This window comes from Mastigoproctus giganteus, chromosome 8 (assembly GCF_048544385.1).
Source record: "Mastigoproctus giganteus isolate SK-2022 chromosome 8, ASM4854438v1, whole genome shotgun sequence".
Classification (NCBI taxonomy): Eukaryota; Metazoa; Arthropoda; class Arachnida; order Uropygi; family Thelyphonidae; genus Mastigoproctus; species Mastigoproctus giganteus.
Genome location: NC_143582.1, coordinates 167,801,187 through 167,822,521, shown reverse-complemented (window position 1 = coordinate 167,822,521; position 21,335 = coordinate 167,801,187). Strand labels below are relative to the sequence as shown.

At 38.5% G+C, this 21,335-nt stretch overlaps 1 protein-coding gene across 4 annotated transcripts in view; it reads right to left on the bottom strand.

The window, feature by feature from the left end:
- LOC150081995 (serine/threonine-protein kinase DCLK1-like) overlaps positions 1 to 21,335 on the bottom strand; it is a 345,782-nt gene that overhangs the window by 301,125 nt on the left and 23,322 nt on the right. For all 4 annotated transcript variants that reach the window (XR_016547298.1, XM_090379891.1, XM_090379889.1 and 1 more), the window contains one exon: positions 2,118 to 2,851. Coding sequence is in view for 3 of the 4 variants with exons in the window: in XM_090379891.1 (XP_090236017.1) it covers positions 2,118 to 2,846 (729 nt within the window). In the remaining variant the exon portion in view is untranslated. The remainder of the gene's footprint in view (positions 1 to 2,117; positions 2,852 to 21,335) is intronic.

Sequence of the window (21,335 nt, the reverse complement as noted above, 5' to 3'; positions counted from 1 at the left end):
TCTAGAGTGGGGAATGATAGTGACTGTCTTTGAGGCAGCGTGTTGAGCTACCATAATAATCTATTGAGTTAACAGGTCGACTGCTAGTAGGGTGTCACAGGATTTAAAGGACATACTATGGGATGAGAGATGCTGCTGTAACATGTGTGGAAACATCCAGATATTTTGAGTTACTGGAGATGCTGTTCTCAAGGGTGAGATGAATTGATTGTAGAATAGTCATGTTCCTCCTCCCTCCTTTTATTATTCCTGGATGTGAGTACAGAGCCATAGCCGCTTGCAGCCGTAGCTATAACGTAATGCTCACTGGGTTCTAGCCAGGTCTCGGTGAGGCAAAGCATAAACTTTTTGGATAACAAAATTTTGTTAGCGGTTTCAGTTTTATTCCTTAAACTGAGGATGTTCTGATAAAGGAGTGTGACCATGGAGGTCAAAAGGGACTCCTTTAATTGTCCTGACTTTCAAAACTATGCTCCCTGAACAAATACTTTTATAGCACATTCTATTTTTTCATTATTTGATTTACTTATACACACACACACACCTAATATAATAAAGATAAACATCAGAATGAATTAAAATGCACAAAGATGGAGCAGTATAGAGCACAAGGTGCCGAGGTTAACAGAAGAAGAAAAGTTAGAAAAAGAAAAGAATGAGATATAAAAAAGAAAAAGAATTTTAAGAAACTAAAAGAATAATTAAATTATCTGAAATTAAAGGTTGTATCAAAGAGCCAAATTAGAAGTAGAGAAGCTGAAAAGGAAAGTAAAACATATGATTAATAAGTAAACAAAACTAGTGAGCAAATTGAGGGTGGGAAGATAATAAAATAAAATAACTAGGGGAAAGAAAAAAAACTGATGCAAACTAAAGAAGGTTGGTACATAGATCAGGTATTTCATCAGGGGTACCTATGTACCAAATTACTGCATTTATATAAAATGCCTATGAACCTATTTTTTTCATTATGCATTTTTTAATTCGTTCTGATTTTTATCTTTATTAGATATATTGGTATCCCTTGTTGCAGCTTTGTGCACAGGTACAATTTACGTATTTTCTTTATATATTCTATACACTTCTAATATATATAAGATGTATTACTAATAAGAGGTTTTAGAAAATAGTCACAGTGTAGAATGACATTACAATGGTTTACAGACCAGGAACACTGCTAAATATAGCATAAAGTACCCAATGGCCATAATGAATTATAGGCAAGTAGAATGTGACAAAAACAGCAAGAACAAGCTAACAAAACTGGAGATCGATACTACAGAAACATTTGTGGGTACCTGAAAAATAAAAATATATTAAAAGGAGTACTTAATGCTGTAAATCAGATGATTTCAATGTCTTTATCAAGGATCAACTATTGAAATTACAGGAAAGACAGCAAGAAGTAAGGCCTCTGTTTCTGACATGAAATATATGGCTAAAGCAAAGAAGCCATTTTGAAATATGTATTAAGAGCGAGTAGAAGTAAGGTCAAAAATAGCAACAGGTAAGCGAAACACTGATGTATATTTCATGGCTGACCCGACAGAGGCAGAGAAGAGACAGAAAAAAGAGAAAAGAAAATAAACATAGCTAAATGTTAAAGACAAAACGAAACAACTTACTGTGGTACCAAACAGAAATCAGTATGTGGGTCGTGGGGAGCGACCCATCATGCTGTGGTGGGACAGAGTAAATGGATTATCTGATGTCATCTTGAAGTATTTATGGTACGTGATTGTGACCCCAAGCATAGGAAAGAGGAGACGAGATTAAGATTACTAAGGTATGCTGGCATTAAACAAATGAAGTAGTACATCCAAGGATAGAGGAGAAATGATAAGCTTAAAAAGTTTAGCAGCACTTAGGAAGCATAGTATCAATTTCTGGTTTTGTTAGCTCATTCCTGCTCTTTCTTTGTCACATTTACCTATATAGGACACCCACTTACCTATATATATATATAAATAAATAAATAAATAAATAAATCAGAAGAATAAGGCAGAATTCACTAAAACTAAGAAATTATTCATGCACCCTAAGAATCTCATCTCATTTGTAAGATATTAATGTAATTATAACAAACTGAAACCAATAATAAATGGGAGAATGTCTACCTGTTTAGCACTCATGGTGAAAACCTTCCTCACCGCTCCAGTGTCCAGCTTAATAGAATTGGTTATGTCATTCAACACTTGATCAAAAGAGTGCGCTGTCTTTTTATTTAACAATATTCTAATGGCTTTCCTTGGCTTTATACCATTGCGAATTATTGTCACTAGTTTAGGTCTAATGAAATCCCTTGATTCTCTTGCATTTCCTTCAGTTTCCCACTTATTTGCCTGATTCTCTTCAGATTTTCGTGTCACGCTCCATTGAGGACGTTCGTTCTTTATATAATCCAATTTTATAAAATGATCTGTGGAAGAACAGACATATTTTGCTCCTTCTTGAAGTTGCTCAAGAGAAACTATTTTCTCCTTCCCATCAACATTAAAAATATGCCTCACGCCTTTTGGAAGATTCACCAGGTCCACAAGAACTCTAGTTAAGTCTTCTAAAAGAGCATCAAAGGAACGGATTCTTTCACCAGAGAAAGCATATAACAAACCTTTGAAAAAACGATCCCCATTTCGGTAAAAGTAAACTTTCTTTGCTCTTTTCTCACGACTTAATTTTTGAAGACTAGTCCTCACTAAGCAACCTTGAGCACTGTGTGCTGGACTTGCACGTCCATTGCGTGACTGCTGGAAACCATTGCAATGCGGATTCTTCGCATCTACCTCACTACTGTTTCGAGAAAGTGAATCAGAAAAAGGCTCATCATATATATTGTCAGATGCCATGGTACCTAAAATTAAAGGGGAAAAAAATGCACAATTATTTGACTAATAGGACTTTTCTGTATAATTTTTTTTTTTAATGCAAGATTAATAAAAATAATTAGAAATACAAGCAAGCATCAACTTATTTTCAAGATGCATACAAAACAATACGCTGAAACAACGTATTCGACATCATGAAAAATTCAATCTCGGCAAAAATGACTAAACTTACCACCTTAATTGCATACTACAAAAACTGATCACTTATGGAGGCCCAGATCAATATTCATTTAAAAAAAAATAATAAAAAAAAAAAAATATTCTGGATGCAGTAAACTTCTGTTTACGTAAGTTATACCCAAACATTTTTGCAAATTGCAGATCTATAAACAAGGTTAAAGACTTTTGCTTTTGGGAAGGAGGGAGAACTTGCAAGATATTTTTTGTATAAAATCTCTTAGCACTGCATTAAGCCTAGAACACCCCGGGGAGGCCAAAATTGCCTGCAGCTTTTAATTCTTCCTGTATCTTCTAAAGTTTTCACTGAAAAATCTCCAAAATAAGTGTAATTGTCAGTTAAGGTATGCATTTCATTATACCATAACTGCTCTTAAAATAAACTTATTTTTCAGAAAAACAGGTACATATTTTACTGCAGGTTATTTTTGCCCCCCCCCCTTGGGATTAGATGTTACCAATTTTTTATTTGATATAGGTACTGCTACTTACACACATATACAGAGTGTCTCAAAAATATTGGTACAAACGTTTAGGAGAGGTAGGTAACATCTAAAAGGAATGTGAATCGCATAGGAACCCATAACCGGAAACGTCACGGGAAAGTAGTAGCAGAGGCACAAGAAGCAGAAATGACACAAGACAGTAATTGGTGGCAAACATTTATTTGACATAATATTAACAATGGAGTATGAGATGGATGCATTTCCTGATGTTACAACAGATGCTCGAAGGTTCCACCATGAGACGCGATGCATGCGTGACACCGACACAGCATGGATTGGCGGACACGGTCGAATACATCTGGAGTTTCTTTGACAGTAGCAGCAGCGCAGACGAGTCTCGCCACGAGATCCATTTCAGTCTCCACAGGCGATTCATACATGAATGATTTGAGGGCCCCCCCACAGAAAGAAATCAAGGCTCGATAAATCGGGTGAGTGTGGAGGCCAGGCAACAGGTCCACCATAGCCAATCCATCGACGCCCAAAACGCTTGTTCAAATGGTCATAAACACACCTTCCATAATGGGCAGAAGCCCCGTCATGTTGAAACCAAATGTTGCGTGTCACATTTGCTGGAACATCGACAAGTAACCCTAGTAGAACTTGTTCAAGAAAAATCCAATATTTAGCAGAGTTCATGCGGGATGGTAACAGGTATGGGCCAACTAAGCAGTCACCAACCATACCTGCCCAAACGTTTACTGCGAAGCGATGTTGTGCGGCATGGGGGTGCACACCATTGTCGTGAGCCCACACATGAGCATTGTGCTGATTGAATAAGCCTTCACGAGTGAAATAAGCCTCATCCGTGACCAAAACATATGCTGGGAAATTCAAGTCTTGAACACTTTCTTGGAGAACCCACTGCGCAAAAGCCACACGTGCAGGATGATCTTGGGGAGCAGTAACTGAACCCTTTGGAGATGAAAGGAGTGTAAGTAGTAGTAGTAAGGGCATGTGATGCAAGAAAGCAAGCGTATGAGCTTATGCAGCATCAGCCAAAAAAAAAAATCACGCCATTCCCTCCAAATGCCTGTCCAGTTCCTCCTTAAATTTATTTAACCTGTCAACTTCCACAACGACAGATGGAAGTTTGTTCCAGCAATTAACCACCCGCTGGCTAAAGGCAAATTTCCGCACATCTATTCTACATCTGTCTTTTCTTAATTTGAATTTATGCCCCTTTAGGTTGGTAATCTGAACAAGTGGAAGGATCCCATCAGAATTCAGCGTGCTCAACCCGTTCAAGGCCTTATATACCTCAATCAGATCACCACACAGGTGCCTAGTCTCCAGCCACTGCAATTTGCAGAACTTAAGCCTCTCTTGGTAAGAGGATCCCTTCACCAATCTTGCTGCTCTTCTCTGTACACGCTCAAGTAAATCTACATCCTTCCTAAAATGAGGCCTCCAGACCTGTACGCAGTACTCAAGGCGTGGCCTGACCATTGCCTTATACAGAGGGACAATCACCTCCTTCTTCCTGCTGGCAAAATTCCTATATATCATTGACAAAACCCCATGACCTGCCCTGGCAGCTTGTCTGCTTTGCTCAGAAAACTTCATATCTGACTGCACAATTACTCCCAGGTCTTTTTCATTTTCTACCACCTTAAGTGTAGTACCACACAGTTGGTACGTTTCTCTGGGGTTACTTCTACCCATATGCAGTACTTGGCATTCGTCAAGGTTAAACTTCAGTTGCCACTTCTTAGCCCATCTGCACAAATTATCTACATCCTCTTGCAGTAGCACACTGCCATTACTGTCATTAACAACCCTGCCAACCTTTGTATCATCTGCAAACTTCGACATTAATCCTGATATACCTTCATCAATATCATTGATAAATATACAAAACAACAGTGGACCTAACACCGAACCCTGTGGGACTCCACTAATACCATTAGTCCATGAAGAGCGGCACCCATTGATTACCACCCTCTGTCTTCTCCCACTTAACCATCCTTTTATCCATTGTAGCAACTTACCCTTAATACCATTCTGCTCCAATTTGTACAATAGTCTTCCATAGTGTCAAAAGCTCTCCTGAAATCCAAATATATGATATCAAAATTACTTTTTGCATCCAGTTCCTTTGTAACCGCATCATAATATCCTATCAAATTTGTCAGACAAGACTTTCCCTTAACAAACCCATGCTGTGTCTGAATTATTGCTGTAGTCTTGTCTAGATGATCCTGCAATGCATCTTTAACCAGTGACTATTATTTTACCCGGAACAGAAGTTAAAATAACTAGTCTGTAATTACTTGTGTCACCCTTCGATCCCCCTTTGTGAATTGGGAATACATTTGCACATCTCCAGTCCGTGGGAACCTCCCCTGAGTCCAAGGATGCTCTCTTAATTATGGCTAAGGGTTTGCTTAGTTCCTTTGCCGCGTCCTTTAATATAACTGGATAGATCCCATCCACAATTTCTCCTCCACTTTGCTTTCAGTTATTACAAAATCATTAAGTATCCTGTTACAATTTCATAACCTTCTGCCATTTTCAAACCTTAATAATTCCTCATGTGTGAATGCAGATGCAAAATACTCATTCAGTTTGTTTGCTATCTGAGCAGGATCATCAACAGTCGAACCATCGATGTCAAGTGGACCAATCAGATTCATCCCCTTCCTTTTAGAGTTTATATAAGTAAAGAAATCCTTGCTGTTTTTCTTAGCATCTTTTGCCACGGATTTCTTGTAATCTGCCTTTGCCTGCCTAACCTCCTTTGTGACCTGATTACAGACTAGCTTATATCTGCCATAAGCTTCTGAGTCGCTTGAGAATTTATATGCATCACATGCAGTTTTCTTCTCTGTTACGAGTCTCGTTCATTTGACAACCATTTAGGCCTAAACCTTGAACAATATTTCTTAATAGGTATGAAACTTTTAGTAGCATCCACAATTAATTCCTGGAATGCTTCCCACTTAAAAATTACTGTTGGTAACATCGTCAGTTGATCTCACTGTACAGAATTTAAAAACTGTCGCAGACCACTGTACTCACCTTTATGGAAGCAAAAACCCTTTTCTTTACCCCTGATGGTAATTAAATCTTTAAGTAAATCCCACATCAGTACACTGTGACCACTGCCACCTAGTGGTTCCTTTATCTGCAAATTCTTAATACAAGTATGATCACTGGTGATAACCAGATCAAGAGTATTACCCTCTCTGGTTGCCTCTTGAACATGCTGCAGCAGAAAACAATCATCCAATAAATCCACAAAAGTCTGACTAGTGTGTGAGTGACCAACCCACAAGTTCCAGTCAATATCTGGGAAGTTAAAATCCCCCATTATAAGACATTCCGATTTAAAATATCATGCCCCAAACTAGAGCAGCAAAGCAACGGGCACAAAGTGGCAGGAGTGCTGTGACTCGGGGGAGAACTGAGGGGGGCGATTCTCCAACGCATCAGAGCCTAAAAAAAATGTGCGACTTGTGAAATGTTTGCCGAACTCTCTGGTAAAGAACATGATATTGCCATGGGGGACGAATTACTTCAGTCAATTGGCAAGAGTTTTACTAACAATGAACTTCAAGAATTGGCAAAGCAGTGCATACAGTGTGAAACTAAAGACCCCGACAATCATGATGTAGAGGAAGAAACACCAGCAAGAAACTTCACCACAGAACTCCTCAGTGGTAGTACTGCTATGATCTCCCAAATCATGGACCAATTCACCAAGAATGACCCTAACTGGGGACAATGCAGCAATGCAAAGAGGTTCTTGATATGATTTCCTACTATCAAAAACTACTTTGTGAGAGGAAAATTAAAGAAAGTCAACTCTTGACTCCCACTTCAAGAAAAATTACTCTCCAAATGACTTTTTCATGATAAACATACTGTTAATAATGATATATTGTTACATAATGATAAATGGCTGGAAGTCAAGAGAAGAATAAATTTTGGATGGATAGCATTCAGGAAATATAGTCACATACTGAAGAGCAATATCCCAGTTTGTCTGAAACATAAAATAATGAACCAATGCGTACTCCCCACCATGACTTATGGAAGTGAAACTTGGGCACTCACCAAAAGAATGGAAGAGAAGCTGAGAACTACACAGCAAAGAATGGAACAAATTATATTGGGAATCAGACTGTTAGATAAGAAGAGAAACACATGGATTAGGCAGCAAACTCAAGTAAAGGACATTCTTATCAAAACTAAAGAATTAAATGGTCTTGGGCAGGACACATAGCTCGAAGACATGATAACAGATGGACTAAGAAAATAACAGAATGGTATCCAAGAGGAGCTAGAAGAAAACCTGGAAGACAAAGGCAGAGATGGACAGATGAAATTCATGAGTTTATGGGTAGTAAATGGATGGCCAGTGCTCAAAACAGAAGGAACTGGAAAGTTGCTAGAGAGGCCTTCATCCTGCAGTGGATTGAAAATGGCTGGTGATGACGACATTATTCAATAAAGGTACATTAGAATATTAGTATCCACATTAGTGCCCTCTGAATCACAGCCTTTTAAGATGCACTATTTGCTTGATGTTTGCAGAGCAGTCAGGTATGGGACATGATACTGCCATGGGGGATGTCTTTGTATGTGCGTGATGCAAGGAGTGTAAGGAAATCAGGCAACAACTCAGCGTTGTTATGGGCCTATATGAGAGCATGAAGGACAGGGTGGATGCCCTCGAAGGATTACAATTGAGGGGACCATCAAGCTCTCAGCTGCCCACACCAATGCCAGAGCTTGCACTTGGTCATTGCGCAACACAGCGGCAACCCCCCCCAAGGCAGAATGCGCTGGTCCCAAAGGAACTAGTAGTTGTTGGTGACTCTATTGTCAGGGAAACGGGAAACATGCTTTGTAAAAATGATAGGTGGAACAGGACCAGGGTATGTCTGCCAGGGGCAAAGGTTGATGACGTTGTAGAGCGGATATCACCTTTTAAGGGCACAAAAGGTGATACAGTTGTACACGTTGGCACTAATGATATTAAGAGTATGAGACCGGCAGAATTACTTAACAAGTACAGGTCACTGATGAAAAAAAGCTGTGAATCAGGGTTGAATTTGAAAGTGTCTGCAATTCTGCCCAGATACGATAGGAGGGAGTATATGATGAGAGCCCTGTCGATCAATTCGGCCCTGGAAAGATTGTGCAGGGCTCAAGGGGTAGAATTTGTTTCAGCCTGGTCTGTACTTGTTAACAGGAGAGACTGCTTCTACAGGTATGGGATACACTTAAATAGAAAGGGTGCAAGAATGTTTGCTGATGCTATCGAGGCAGTGTTAGATGGGTCGGAAAACTGCTAGATTGGGAGGGATACAAGGACTAATAGATTAACAGTAGCCACTGGCAGAGGAGAAAGTGATTCTTGCACTCCTTCTATTGGAAGGAGCAGCAGCCTGGAAAATAAGATGCAGGATATTTCAGAGACTGCAGGGAACCATGGGGGTACAAGTGAACACATGGGTTGTGTTAGAGTGGCTAAGAGGAAGAGCAGGTGCATGTATACTTGCATGTACACCAATGCTAGGAATTTAGTAAATAAATTTGAGGTATTGCTCAAAACATCAAAAGCAGATATTGTTGGGATTTCAGAGACGTGGTGTCACACAGATATAAGGAATGCAGAACTGGAATTTGGGGAGTACAATGTCTACAGAAAGGATACACAGGATAGGAAGGGAAGAGGGGTTATGCTATTAGTTAAGAAACAAAAAATCCAAGGAAGTGAAGCCAGTTGACATCACTGGACAGGGCAGTGTCGAGTCAGTTTGGTGTGACATAAGCATTGGGAGATCAAAATTGAGAGTAGGAGTGTGCTATAGGCCTAACGACTCTGATGAGTATAATAAGAAACTGTACAGAGAAATAGAGTGGGCCAGTAAATCAGAAAGTCTTATAATGGGGGATTTTAATTTCCCAGATATTGACTGGAATTTGGGGGCTGGTCACTCACACACTAGCAAGGCTTTTGTAGATTTATTGGATGATTGTTTCCTACATCAGCATGTTCGGGAGGCAACTAGAGGAAGTAATACTCTTGATTTGATTATCAGTAGTGATTCTTCATGCATTAAGAATCTGCACATAAATGACCCACTAGGTGGCAGTGATCACAATGTTCTGAAGTGGGAGTTACTCAAAGAGGTAACTACCATTAGGGGTAAAGGGAAGGGGTATTGCTTTCGTAAAGGCGACTACGATGGACTGAGACAGTATTTAAATTCTATACAGTGGGATCAACTGATGATGTTACCAACAGCAAATTCAAAATGGGAAGCATTCAAAGAACTTATCTTGGAAGCTACTAGGCTTTACATACCAACTAAGAAATATTGTTCAAGGTTTAGGCCTAAATGGATGTCAGATGAACTAATGAGGCATATGGCAGAGAAGAAAAATGCATGGGATACATACAAATTAACACATGACACAGAAGCCTATGATAGATACAAATTGATCTGTAACCAAGTTACAAAGGAGGTTAGGCAGGCGAAGGCAGATTACAAGAGATCCTTGGCAAGGGATGCGAAGAAAAACAGCAAAGAGTTCTTTACTTATGTAAACTCTAGAAGGAAGGGGATGAATCAGATTGGTCCACTTGATATCGATGGGTCAACTGTTGATGATCCTGCTCAGGTAGCTAACAAACTAAATGAATATTTTGCATCGACATTCACACGAGGAGTTATTCAGCGAGGGGAATGCCAGAGGTGTATTCAACTCTAGCAGTAAGCTAGAGAATCTTGTAATAACTGAGAGTAAAGTGGAGGAGAAATTGTTGAAGATAAACACAAGAAAGGCACCTGGGGTGGATTGGATCTATCCCGTTATATTAAAGGAGGCAGCAAAGGAAGTAAGCAAACCCTTAGCCATAATTATGAGAGCTTCCTTGGACTCAGGGGAGGTACTCATAGACTGGAGATGTGCAAATGTGACCCCAATTCACAAGGGAGGATCAAAGGCTGACACAAGTAATTATAGACCTGTGAGTTTAACTTCTGTTCCTGGAAAATTAATGGAGGCACTGGTTAAAGGAGCACTGCAGGATCATCTAGACAAGACTTCAGTTATAGCTCGGACACAGCATGGTTTTGTTAAGGGGAAGTCTCGCCTAACCAATTTGATTGGATACTATGATGCAGTCACAAAAGAACTGGATGCAGGGAATAACTTTGATATCATATATTTAGATCTTAGAAAGGGTTTTGATACTGTTGCACATGGAAGACTGCTGCACAAATTGGAGCAGTGTGGCATTGGAGGCAAATTGCTGCTATGGATAAATGGGTGGTTGAGGGGGAGAAGACAGAGAGTGGTAATTAATGGACACAGCTCATCCTGGACTAATGTTATTAGTGAAGTCCATCAGGGTTCAGTATTTGGTCCTTTATTGTTTTCTGTATTTATAAATGATATTGATGATGGTATATCAAGCTTAATGTCCAAGTTTGCAGACGATACGAAGGTTGGCAGGGTTGTCAAGGACACTACTGACACTATGCTGCTGCAACAGGATCTGGAAAGGTTGAGCAGATGGGCTGAGAGGTGGCAAATGAAGTTTAACATTGACAAATGTAAAGTACTACATATGGGAAACAGCAACCCCAGAGCAACGTATCAACTCTGTGGTACTACACTGACAATGGTAGAAAATGAAAGGGACCTGGGGGTGGTTGTGCAGGCAGGTATGAAGTTCTCTGAGCAGTGCAGACAGGCTGCAAGAGTAGCTCATGGTGTATTGTCAATGATATTTTTCTAGCAGGGATAAGGAGGTGATTATTCCCTTGTATAAGGCAATGGTCAGGCCACACCTAGAGTACTGTATACAGGCCTGGAGGCCTCATTTCAAGAAGGATGTAGAGCTGCTGGAACGAGTACAGAGAAGGGCAACAAGATTAGTGAATGGAACAAAGGGGTGCTCTTACGAAGAAAGGCTTAAGTTTTGCAAATTACAGTGTCTGGAGACTAGGCACCAGCGAGGTGATCTGATAGAGGTGTACAAAGCCTTGAATGGTTTGAGCATGCTCAATGCTGATGTGATTCTTCCTCTTTCTCAGATTAATCACCTGAGGGGACAAATTCAAATTGAGGAAAGACAGTTGTAGAATAGATGTGCAGAAATTTGCCTTTAGCCAGCAGGTGGTTGATTGCTGGAACAAACTTCCATCTGTCGTTGTAGAAGTTGACAACTTAAATTCAAGGCAGAACTAGACAAACATTTGGAGCAGATGGATGGGTGAAATTGGAAGGTTTTTTTTTTTGGCTGATGTTTATAAACTTACATCACATGCCTCTTCTAATGCTAATAATAACAATTTCCCTCTTTATTCAGGGTTCTGTTTCACTAAATCTGGCTTTATATGTAGAGCAGATAATAATCTACCAATGGTTCATTTTTAATGTTTTGAACCTGGTGTCAGAAACTTTTAGTGGCAAACTTTCCTTTCCCAATGTTCACTTCCTTTCAACTATCACACTCACACAGAAAGCAAGGATTTACATGTAACCAAATTGTTGGTAGAGTGGCAGAACAATAACTTTAAAATCCCCACACACTAGCCAACCATGACCCTTATAGTGAATTTTCTTTTTCTGAAAGAAACATAACATTTTTGTAGTTTTCTTTTAAGTGTGCTGAATGGGCTACAGGAATGGATACGTACTTGTTTCCATTATGAAGGAAACTCCTTTGATGCTTTACTCTGATGAGTCAATACTCACACTACTGGTTTATAGAAGATTTGAAGAGTTTTTAACTGCAGGAACATTGTTACAGAATATCAATAAACCTTCTTCAGAAAATTGGGGAACCAATCCTTTTACACAATTTCTATATCACAAAATGACTGCTCCTGAGGCCAGCAGATTCTTGGACTTCAGTCTTGACCCTAAAAGCTCTGGAGATCCTTTGGGTAGATTTAAATCTTTCAAGAGATCATTAAGCACCTTTTGTGTGGACCAGACGTTTTTCGGGAGCTGTTAAGTGGAACTTTATTTATTGATTTAAAATATATATTTTTTTAAATAACCTTTAAAATTACTATATTACAGATTTTAAATCTGTAGTGTAGAAATTTGTAATTTTCTGATTAATTTAGTGCAGTTGTTCTTTACTCTGCCCTTGTAATTGCTTAATAACCACAGTCTACTTCAGCTGCCATTGTATTGTATTGATAAGAACATTCAAATTCTGCCACCCCTATTACATACACGTATTTAATAACTTAACTTTATTGAGTAGTATGTAACATACAACATTAATATTCATAGAGCTTTTGTAGTAGTGATTTAGTGCGAATATAGTATCGTGTAACTACTGTGACTGTGTAGAAATTTAATGCATAGTACTGGAATTATAGGTTCTTAATTGTGGTAAACAAGAAGCTCATAGGTTGGTATTTTTTTTTAGCAAATAAACTATCCTATTAAGGCTATAACTAATTTAAAAAACTCAACCAATCTAACAATATAGTGCAATACATATAATTTAACTTCACAGTGTAATATGTATTACTGCATTAAGATATCTATCAGTTTAGTGTATTATTCTCAGTTTAAATTGAATTTAAAAAGGAAATTATAGCTCAGACTAGTGCAGCAAAGCAATGGGCTCAAAGTAGTAAGAGTGCTGTGGCTCAGAGGAGAAACAAAGGGGTTGTACCCCTACGAACCACAGCCTAATGAAATGTACTACTTGCGCAATGTTTGAGATCTATCTGGAACAGAATATTGAGCAGAGAAGCTGTCGTGCGTGTATGTGTAAGTGCAAACAATATGAAGAAATTAGGTGCAAACTCAGCATTTATGAGAGCTTGAAAAACAGAATGAATGACCTCAAAGCATTTAAAATGAGGCCCATCAAACTCTTAGCTGCCTAACTTAATGCCAGTGCCATCACCTCTGCATTATACTATAGAGTGGCAATTTCCAAGGCAGAATGTGCTGATCTCAAAGGAGACAGTCAGTGAGTCTATTGTCAGGGAAATGGAAAATAAGTTGTACAAGGATTAATGGAATAGAACAAGGGTATGTTTGCCAGGGGCAAAAAGACAACATCATAGAGCGGATAATCTTTTAAGGACACAAAGGTAATATTGTCATACATGTGAGCATTAATGATATTCAGAGTAAGAGATCTGATGATTTAATTAACAAGTACAGGGCAATGTTGAGGAAGAGACATGAGTTAGGATTTAATTTGAAAACATCTGCAATCCTACCCAGACTTGATAGAAGGGACTACATGTTGAGAGCCTTGTCAATTAATCCAACCCTGGAGTAATTGTGCAAGGCTTATGGGGAAAAATTTTTCTCAGCATGGGGTCTGTTTATTAACAGGAGAGACTTTTTTATAGGGATGAAATATACTTAAATAGTAGGGGCACAAGAATATTCACTGATACTATCAAGGCAATTATAGGTGGGTTTAAAAACTGATAGTTTGGGAGATACAGACTAAATACATTAACTAGAGCTACAAGCATAGGTGAAAGTGGTTCTTGCACTGTTGGAACATGCAACAACCTGGAAAGCAAGGTGTTGAGAATTTCAAGCCCTGCCATGGGTCATCATGAAACAAGCAAATACATAGGCTGTGTAAGGGTAACTAAAGAATAAAACAGGTGCATGTATACTTGCATACAGACTAATGCTAGGGCACATTAAATAAATCTGAAGTACTGATTAAGTCATAAAATGCAAACATTGTGGGGATATCAGACATGCAGAATTTGAATATGGGCAGTAAAATGTGTACTTTTATTATTTTATTAACCCATTAAGCCTAGCGTCCTTTATATAGTCCACCTAAAAAAAAAAAATTCATAGAAAATGTGCTTACATAAAAAACAGAAAACTACTATGCCCATGTGTTCCAGGAGTCTTTGGAGAAAATATACTCTGTTCTTCGTGACTTTTAAGTGACAAGTTTGTTGTTAATGCTTTTCAAATAAGCTAAATTTTTGAGTTTCGATTTTCAAACATACCCTATTTTTCACACAGTGTTTCAGCATTTTTCAGTTTTCAAATTATCAATTTTTTATGTTTATTTTAATCGAAAAGCATTAAATTTTAACCATTATAATAAGCTAAGTTTGCCAATGTTAAGTTATGTCTGATGGCAAGGATATTACAACCACACGATTCTTTTGGTTTACACATACAGTAAACCCTCGATTTAACGGACCTCAATATAACGGATTTTGGATTTAATGGACCGAACAAATAATAATACAGTAATATACATATTAATCTTGACCATATTATTTTTTTTTTAGGTTATACAAAACTTCAGTGTTATTATTAATTAAATTAAAAATTAATAATAACCTATTTCCATTATTGTTTTTATAATTACCTACTTTTATTTTATAATTAAATTCAGGAAATTGTTTTTTATTCTTCCTGAAACTGTGTTCAAATAGCTGTTTTCCCAGTTTACAGATAAGAGCAGGTGGTGACTTGCTAGCTGAATGGTGCTCAGAACACTAAACTGAAGGTCTACTGACTCACTTTGTTATGGTCTCAGTCTGCCTCAAGCTATTGTGCGGTCAGGTTGTATACAGTGTTTCTGTGATTTCTGAATTGTGACTTTATTTATTAAATAATTTTACAATCCTTACAAATTAAAATGGCATCAAGCGATAGAGGAGCTAAAAGAAAGTGTGTGAACTTAAATTTCGCACAGAAATTAGAGCTAATTGAGAAATTAGAACAAAGCGTCTCAGTAGCACGTTTGTGAAATTTACAGTGTAAAAAAAAAAAAAAAAAAAAGTTTCTGATATCCGTAAATCAAAGGCCAAATTGCAACAAATTTTATATTGTACAGTACATTGTATTAAAGCTTTTTTTTTTACATTAAGAGCAACAAGAAATGCCACCCCCAGGTTACATTCGATTTAACGGACTTTTGGCATTAAAGGACACCCCTATTAGTCCGTTAAATCTAGGGTATACTCTATATGCAATACAAGATATATTCATTCTTACCTATATACACAAATAGATATGTACATATTAGCATAGGCATATGATGCAAGAAAGCAAGCTTATGCAGCATCAGCCAAAAAAAAAAAAAAAAAAAACCCTTCCAGTTCACCCCTCCGTTCATTCGAAATACCAGTCCAGTTGAGCCTTAAATTTATTTAGGCTATCAACTTCCACAACAAGGGATGGAAGTCTGTTCCACCAACCAACTACCCGCTGGCTAAAGGCAAATTTCTGCACATCTATCCTACATCTGTCTTTCCTCAATTTGAATTTATGCCTCTCAGGTGATTATTCTGAGCAAGAGGAAGAATCCCATCAGCACTGAACATGCTCAAACCATTCAAGGCTTTATACACCACTATCAGATCACCTCGCCAGTGCCTAGTATCCAGACACTGTAATTTGCAAAATTTAAGCCTTTCTTCTTAAGAGCAACCCTTTGTTCCATTCACTAATCTTGTTGCCCTTCTCTGTACTCATTTCAGCAGCTCTACATCCTTCTTGAAATGAGGCCTCCAGACCTGTATACAGTAATCAAGGTGTGGCCTGATCATTTCCTTATACAAGGGAATATTCACCTCCTTATCCCTGCTAGAAAAATTCCTGTATATCATTGACAAGACACCATGAGCTACTCTTGCAGCCCATCTGCACTGCTCAGAGAACTTCATATCTGCCTGCACAATTACCCCCAGGTCCTTTTCATTCTCTACCACTGCCTTTCATTACTCCCTCTAGTTACCTCCTGAACATACTGATGTAGAAATCATCCAATAAATCCACAAAAGCCTTGCTAGTGTGTGAGTGACCAACCCACAAATTCCAGTCAATATCTAGGAAATTAAAATCCCCCATTATAAAAGACTGATTTACTGGCCCACTCTATTTCCCTGTACATTTTCTTATTATACTCATCAGAGTCATTAGGCCTATAGCACACTCCTAGTTTCAAATTTTGATCTCCCAATGCTTATGTCACACCAAACTGACTCGACACTGCACTGTCCAGCGATGTCAACTGGCTTCACTTCCTTGGATTTTATGTGTTTCTTAACTAATAGCATAACCCCTCCTCCCTTCTTATCCTTTCTGTAGATGTTGTACTCCTCAAATTCCAGTTCTGCATTCCTTATATCTGTGTGACACCACGTCTCTGATATCCCAACAATATCCACCTTTGATGCTTTGAGCAATACCTCAAATTCATTTACCAGAATGTATTTATGCATACAATCGCACATACATACACCCCCCCCCCACACCCGGCAGAATGGACGTTAAACAGTCCTCCAGCAAATCCAAAATTTCCTCAAAACTAAATGACACTTTGGATCCAGCTGAAGATGGCGCTCTACCCACGAAGGATAAATAAAAAAAAATTTTTATTACTATATTACCACCTGAGAATGCAACCTGGAATATTACGGATGAAGAAGATGATCAGGAATGATAAATAATTTGCTTGGAAGCATGCTTAGCACTCAAGATACTTTAGATGATTTTTCAATTGAAGATGAGGAATTTAAATCCCCTCAGAAGAAAAAAAAAAAAACAGAAGAAATATCTACATAAGCACAAATGGGAAGAGAAACATTCAGCCTAAAATTGCAGCTTGGTCAGCAGAAGACGTTCACATGGAACAACTCGAAAACCACAATCTGTCACCATTGCAATATTTCAAAAATTGTTCTTTGATGATGATATAATAAGTGTAATTGCCACAGATGAATAGGTATGGTTTTCAAAAAAATCAAAACTTGCAGGTAACTAAAGAAGAAACAAAGTGCTTCTTAGGAATAATGCTGAGTGACTATTATAGGCATCAAGAAAGATGATTTGGGAGAATGCATCTGATATTCATCATTCTCTTGTTGCCGATGCATGTTCGTGTCAGACTGGGATTTCTCGCAATGAGATGTGATAGATTCGATGCTGTCTTTTCAAATGTACACTTTGCTGAACACTAAATTAAATGATTCTGATAAATTTACTAAACTCAGAACTCTGATGAATCCTCTGAATGAAAAGTTTCTTCAGTATGCCCCTTTGGAAGAATTTTATAGCTTTGACAAGTCAATGTGTGAATACTTTGGAAAACATGGATGTAAAAAATTCATTTGTGATAAACCAATTCGTTTTAGTTGCAAGATTTGGTGCGGGACTCCAACACTTGGATATCTGGTATAGTTTGAACCATATCAAGGCAGAACATCCACAACTGGAGCAGGAAAAGAAATTAACTTTGGGTTAGGGGGAGATCTTGTCAAATTTTCAGAAATTCGATTAAAACGCAATCCAAAACCTCTTGTTTTATGCTTTGACAATTTTTACTAGTAAAAAGCTAATAGCAAAGTTAAAAGAGATGTTAGTCAAAGCTGCAGGAACCATTTGTGATAAGAGACTCGAAAATTGCCCAGCAGAAAAGAAAAATGATTTTAAAAAGATAGAGGCTCGTTTGATTTTAAAACAGATGCAAACGATGAAGTATTTGGGTGTAGATGGAACAATAATAATGTTGTGAGCCTTTAATCAAATGCAGTGGGGTTTACACTGATTATTCAGACTTCAAGCTATTCATCAGTATCTAAAAATACAGAACTGGTATTCAGGGGGGGGGGAATGGTATTCTAGCCTTATTAGATGTTTGATTCATGTAGTTATGAATAATGCCTGGCAGCTACCTTGAATATGCAAAGGCAAAGATGCAATTGACCTATTAAGTTTCTGTAAAACTATATTTTATTTAGAGTGATATAGCAATACACAACAACATAGCCAACAAGGAAGACCACAACAAAACTTAAAAGTCAATATGACATGCATGCACACTAGGCTGTTCCCCAAGAAAATCAAATATGATGTGTGCATTTCTACATGAAAACAACAAGTTGCGGGAAATGTAATAGAGGGTTACATGTAAAATGCTTCACGGCTTACCATATTCAGTAACACTTAAATAACATATCTTGTTTTTGTACGGTATTTTCCTAGCATCCTATATATATATATATATATAGGACACCTATTTTCATTGTAAATCATAATTTGATTAATAAAACTGCATTTTAATGTCATTAGGTTTCATTTGTCCTTATTTCTCACAAATTGTAAAATTCATAAATAATTCTGAATTTATGCATAAATGGGTTCAACAAGGCAGCCCCAGCCAGCTTTTCCAGCAACCCCACCACTTATTTACAATAATGTAAAGTTTTCGGACGCTCAACGTGGACTAATGTTATTAGTGGAGTTCCTCAGGGTTCAGTGTTGGGTCCGTTGCTGTTTTCGGTGTTTATGAATGATATTGATGATGGGATATCAAGTTTAATGTCCAAGTTTGCAGATGATACAAAGGTTGGCAGGGTTGTTAAGGACACTACTGACGCTATGCTGCTGCAACAGGATCTGGAAAGGTTGAACAGATGGGCTGAGAGGTGGCAAATGAAGTTTAACATTAACAAATGTAAAGTACTACATATGGGAAACAGTAACCCCAGAGCAACGTATCAACTCTGCGGTACTACACTGACAGTGGTGGAGAATGAAAAGGACCTGGGGGTAATTGTGCAGGCAGATATGAAGTTCTCTGAGCAGTGCAGACGAGCTGCAAGAGTAGCTCATGGTGTCTTGTCAGTGATATACAGAATTTTTCTAGCAGGGATAAGGAGGTGATTATTCCCTTGTATAAGGCAATGGTTAGGCCACATCTTGAGTACTGTATACAGGTCTGGAGGCCTCATTTCAAGAAGGATGTAGAGCTGCTGGAACGGGTACAGAGAAGGGCAACAAGATTAGTGAATGGAACAAAGGGTTGCTCTTACGAAGAAAGGCTTAAGTTTTGCAAATTACAGAGTCTGGAGACTAGGCACCGGCGAGGTGATCTGATAGAGGTGTATAAGGCTTTGAATGGTTTGAGCATGCTCGATGCCAATGGGATTCTTCATCTTGCTCAGAATAATCACCTCAGAGGGCATAAATTCAAATTGAGGAAGGACGGATGTCGGATAGATGTGCAGAAATTTGCCTTTGGCCAGCGGGTGGTTGGTTGGTGGAACCGACTTCCATCACTTGTTGTTGAAGTTGATAGCCTAAGCAAATTTAAAGCTCAACTGGACAGGTATTTCGAACGAACGGAGGGGTGAAATGGGAGTGGTGTGTTTTTTTTTTTTTTTTTGGCTGATGCTGAATAAGCTTGCTTTCTTGCATCATATGCCTCTACTAATGCTAATATCTGCATACCCAAGCAAGAGTAACACTCTATACTCACATAGCTGTGGAGTACAATTCTGAACAGAATATTTGCAGATGCTATCCCATCCAGCTGCTGTTCATATGTAAGTCAAAGATCAGATATTCCAATGCACCACAAGGAAAAGCAACAAAGAACACTGAGATAGCGGTAATTCATCCCTTAGTATTCTGATCATGAAAGAACACAGACGTGATGTCCCAGCAGGCCTGAGAAGATAGAGCCCACTGTACCTACCACAAGGAGACATGGATAAGAGTGATTATGTACAAGGATGACCACTGAGTAGCATGGAAGTAACACACCAGTAGGATATGCATCCCATTGTGCCACAAAGGGACACATCAGCAACCATGGATTATATAGGGAAAGTCAGGTCATATGCATTACTAGAAGTTGCATAGCCATTCTACTCTCAGTAACTTTAACATGGACAAATGGTCAATGTTGACAAGGGCATATAAAAGAAGGCGACATGAAGTCAGTTATTTAGTCCACATGCCCTTGGACAGCAAAGCTATAATACAACCAGATGCATTGCTACATTGAGAGTCACTAATCACCATTTCCATTGCAGTACGATTGTTATGTAGATGTGCTACAGTGCCTTCACAATTGCTAATCCAACTCTAATAGCAAATGCAGTCTATTAAAAACCCAGACAGAGAATGCCTAAAAAGCCTTTAAAGTGTCCTTAATGGATATAAGCTGTTCCCCACATCCGGGTTCCAAGGCTGGAAAAGTTAAAACTGTCTCCACAGAGTCCTTCTTGAAGTCCTCATATTCTTTACACACACATTGTATATGTTCAACTTTCCATACTCCTGCAAATGAGTGCATCCACATGCAGATTCTTAAGTCATGCAATTCAGCATAAAAAGGACCAATGGCAGGTTATGAAAAATGTAGTCTGCAAGGCTGGATTAAACCAATGTAGCATCCCCTTACCTTCATCCCCCTTACCACATGTGGGAAAATCTTTCTGGTGATACTCCCTTTTTCACTATTGCTCTATCAGTCTTCCCAAATAACTATCAAAGAATTCCATAGACATTTCTTTTGTTTACAGCCTACCTCAAACTGTATTTGTATAGAAAGTCAGTCATATATCACAGATATATCACTGTACATTCAAAGCTACCACTCATTCAGTACCAGATTTCAAATCAAAGGGCCAAAAACTGAACCCTGTGGGGAGAGAAGGGGGACAGGAAGGGGGGGGGGGGGAAGAGATCATGCTCTTAGATAAAAAGCATATTAAAACTAAGGCACTGCATCTAGCCAGTGCAGTGTTGAGTCAGTTTGGTCTGACATACACTGGGATAACAAAAATGAGTAGAAGTGTGTTATAGGCCTACTTGACTGTGATGAGCATAACAAACTACACAAAGTAACAGTGGGATAGTACACCAGAATGTCTTAAAATGGAAGGGGATGGAAGGATCTGAAAAAAAGACAGCTAGAAATGGACCACAGACAAACAACTTGAATGGTGAGAATGGCAAAAGGATGGTTGTACAAGGAAGGACT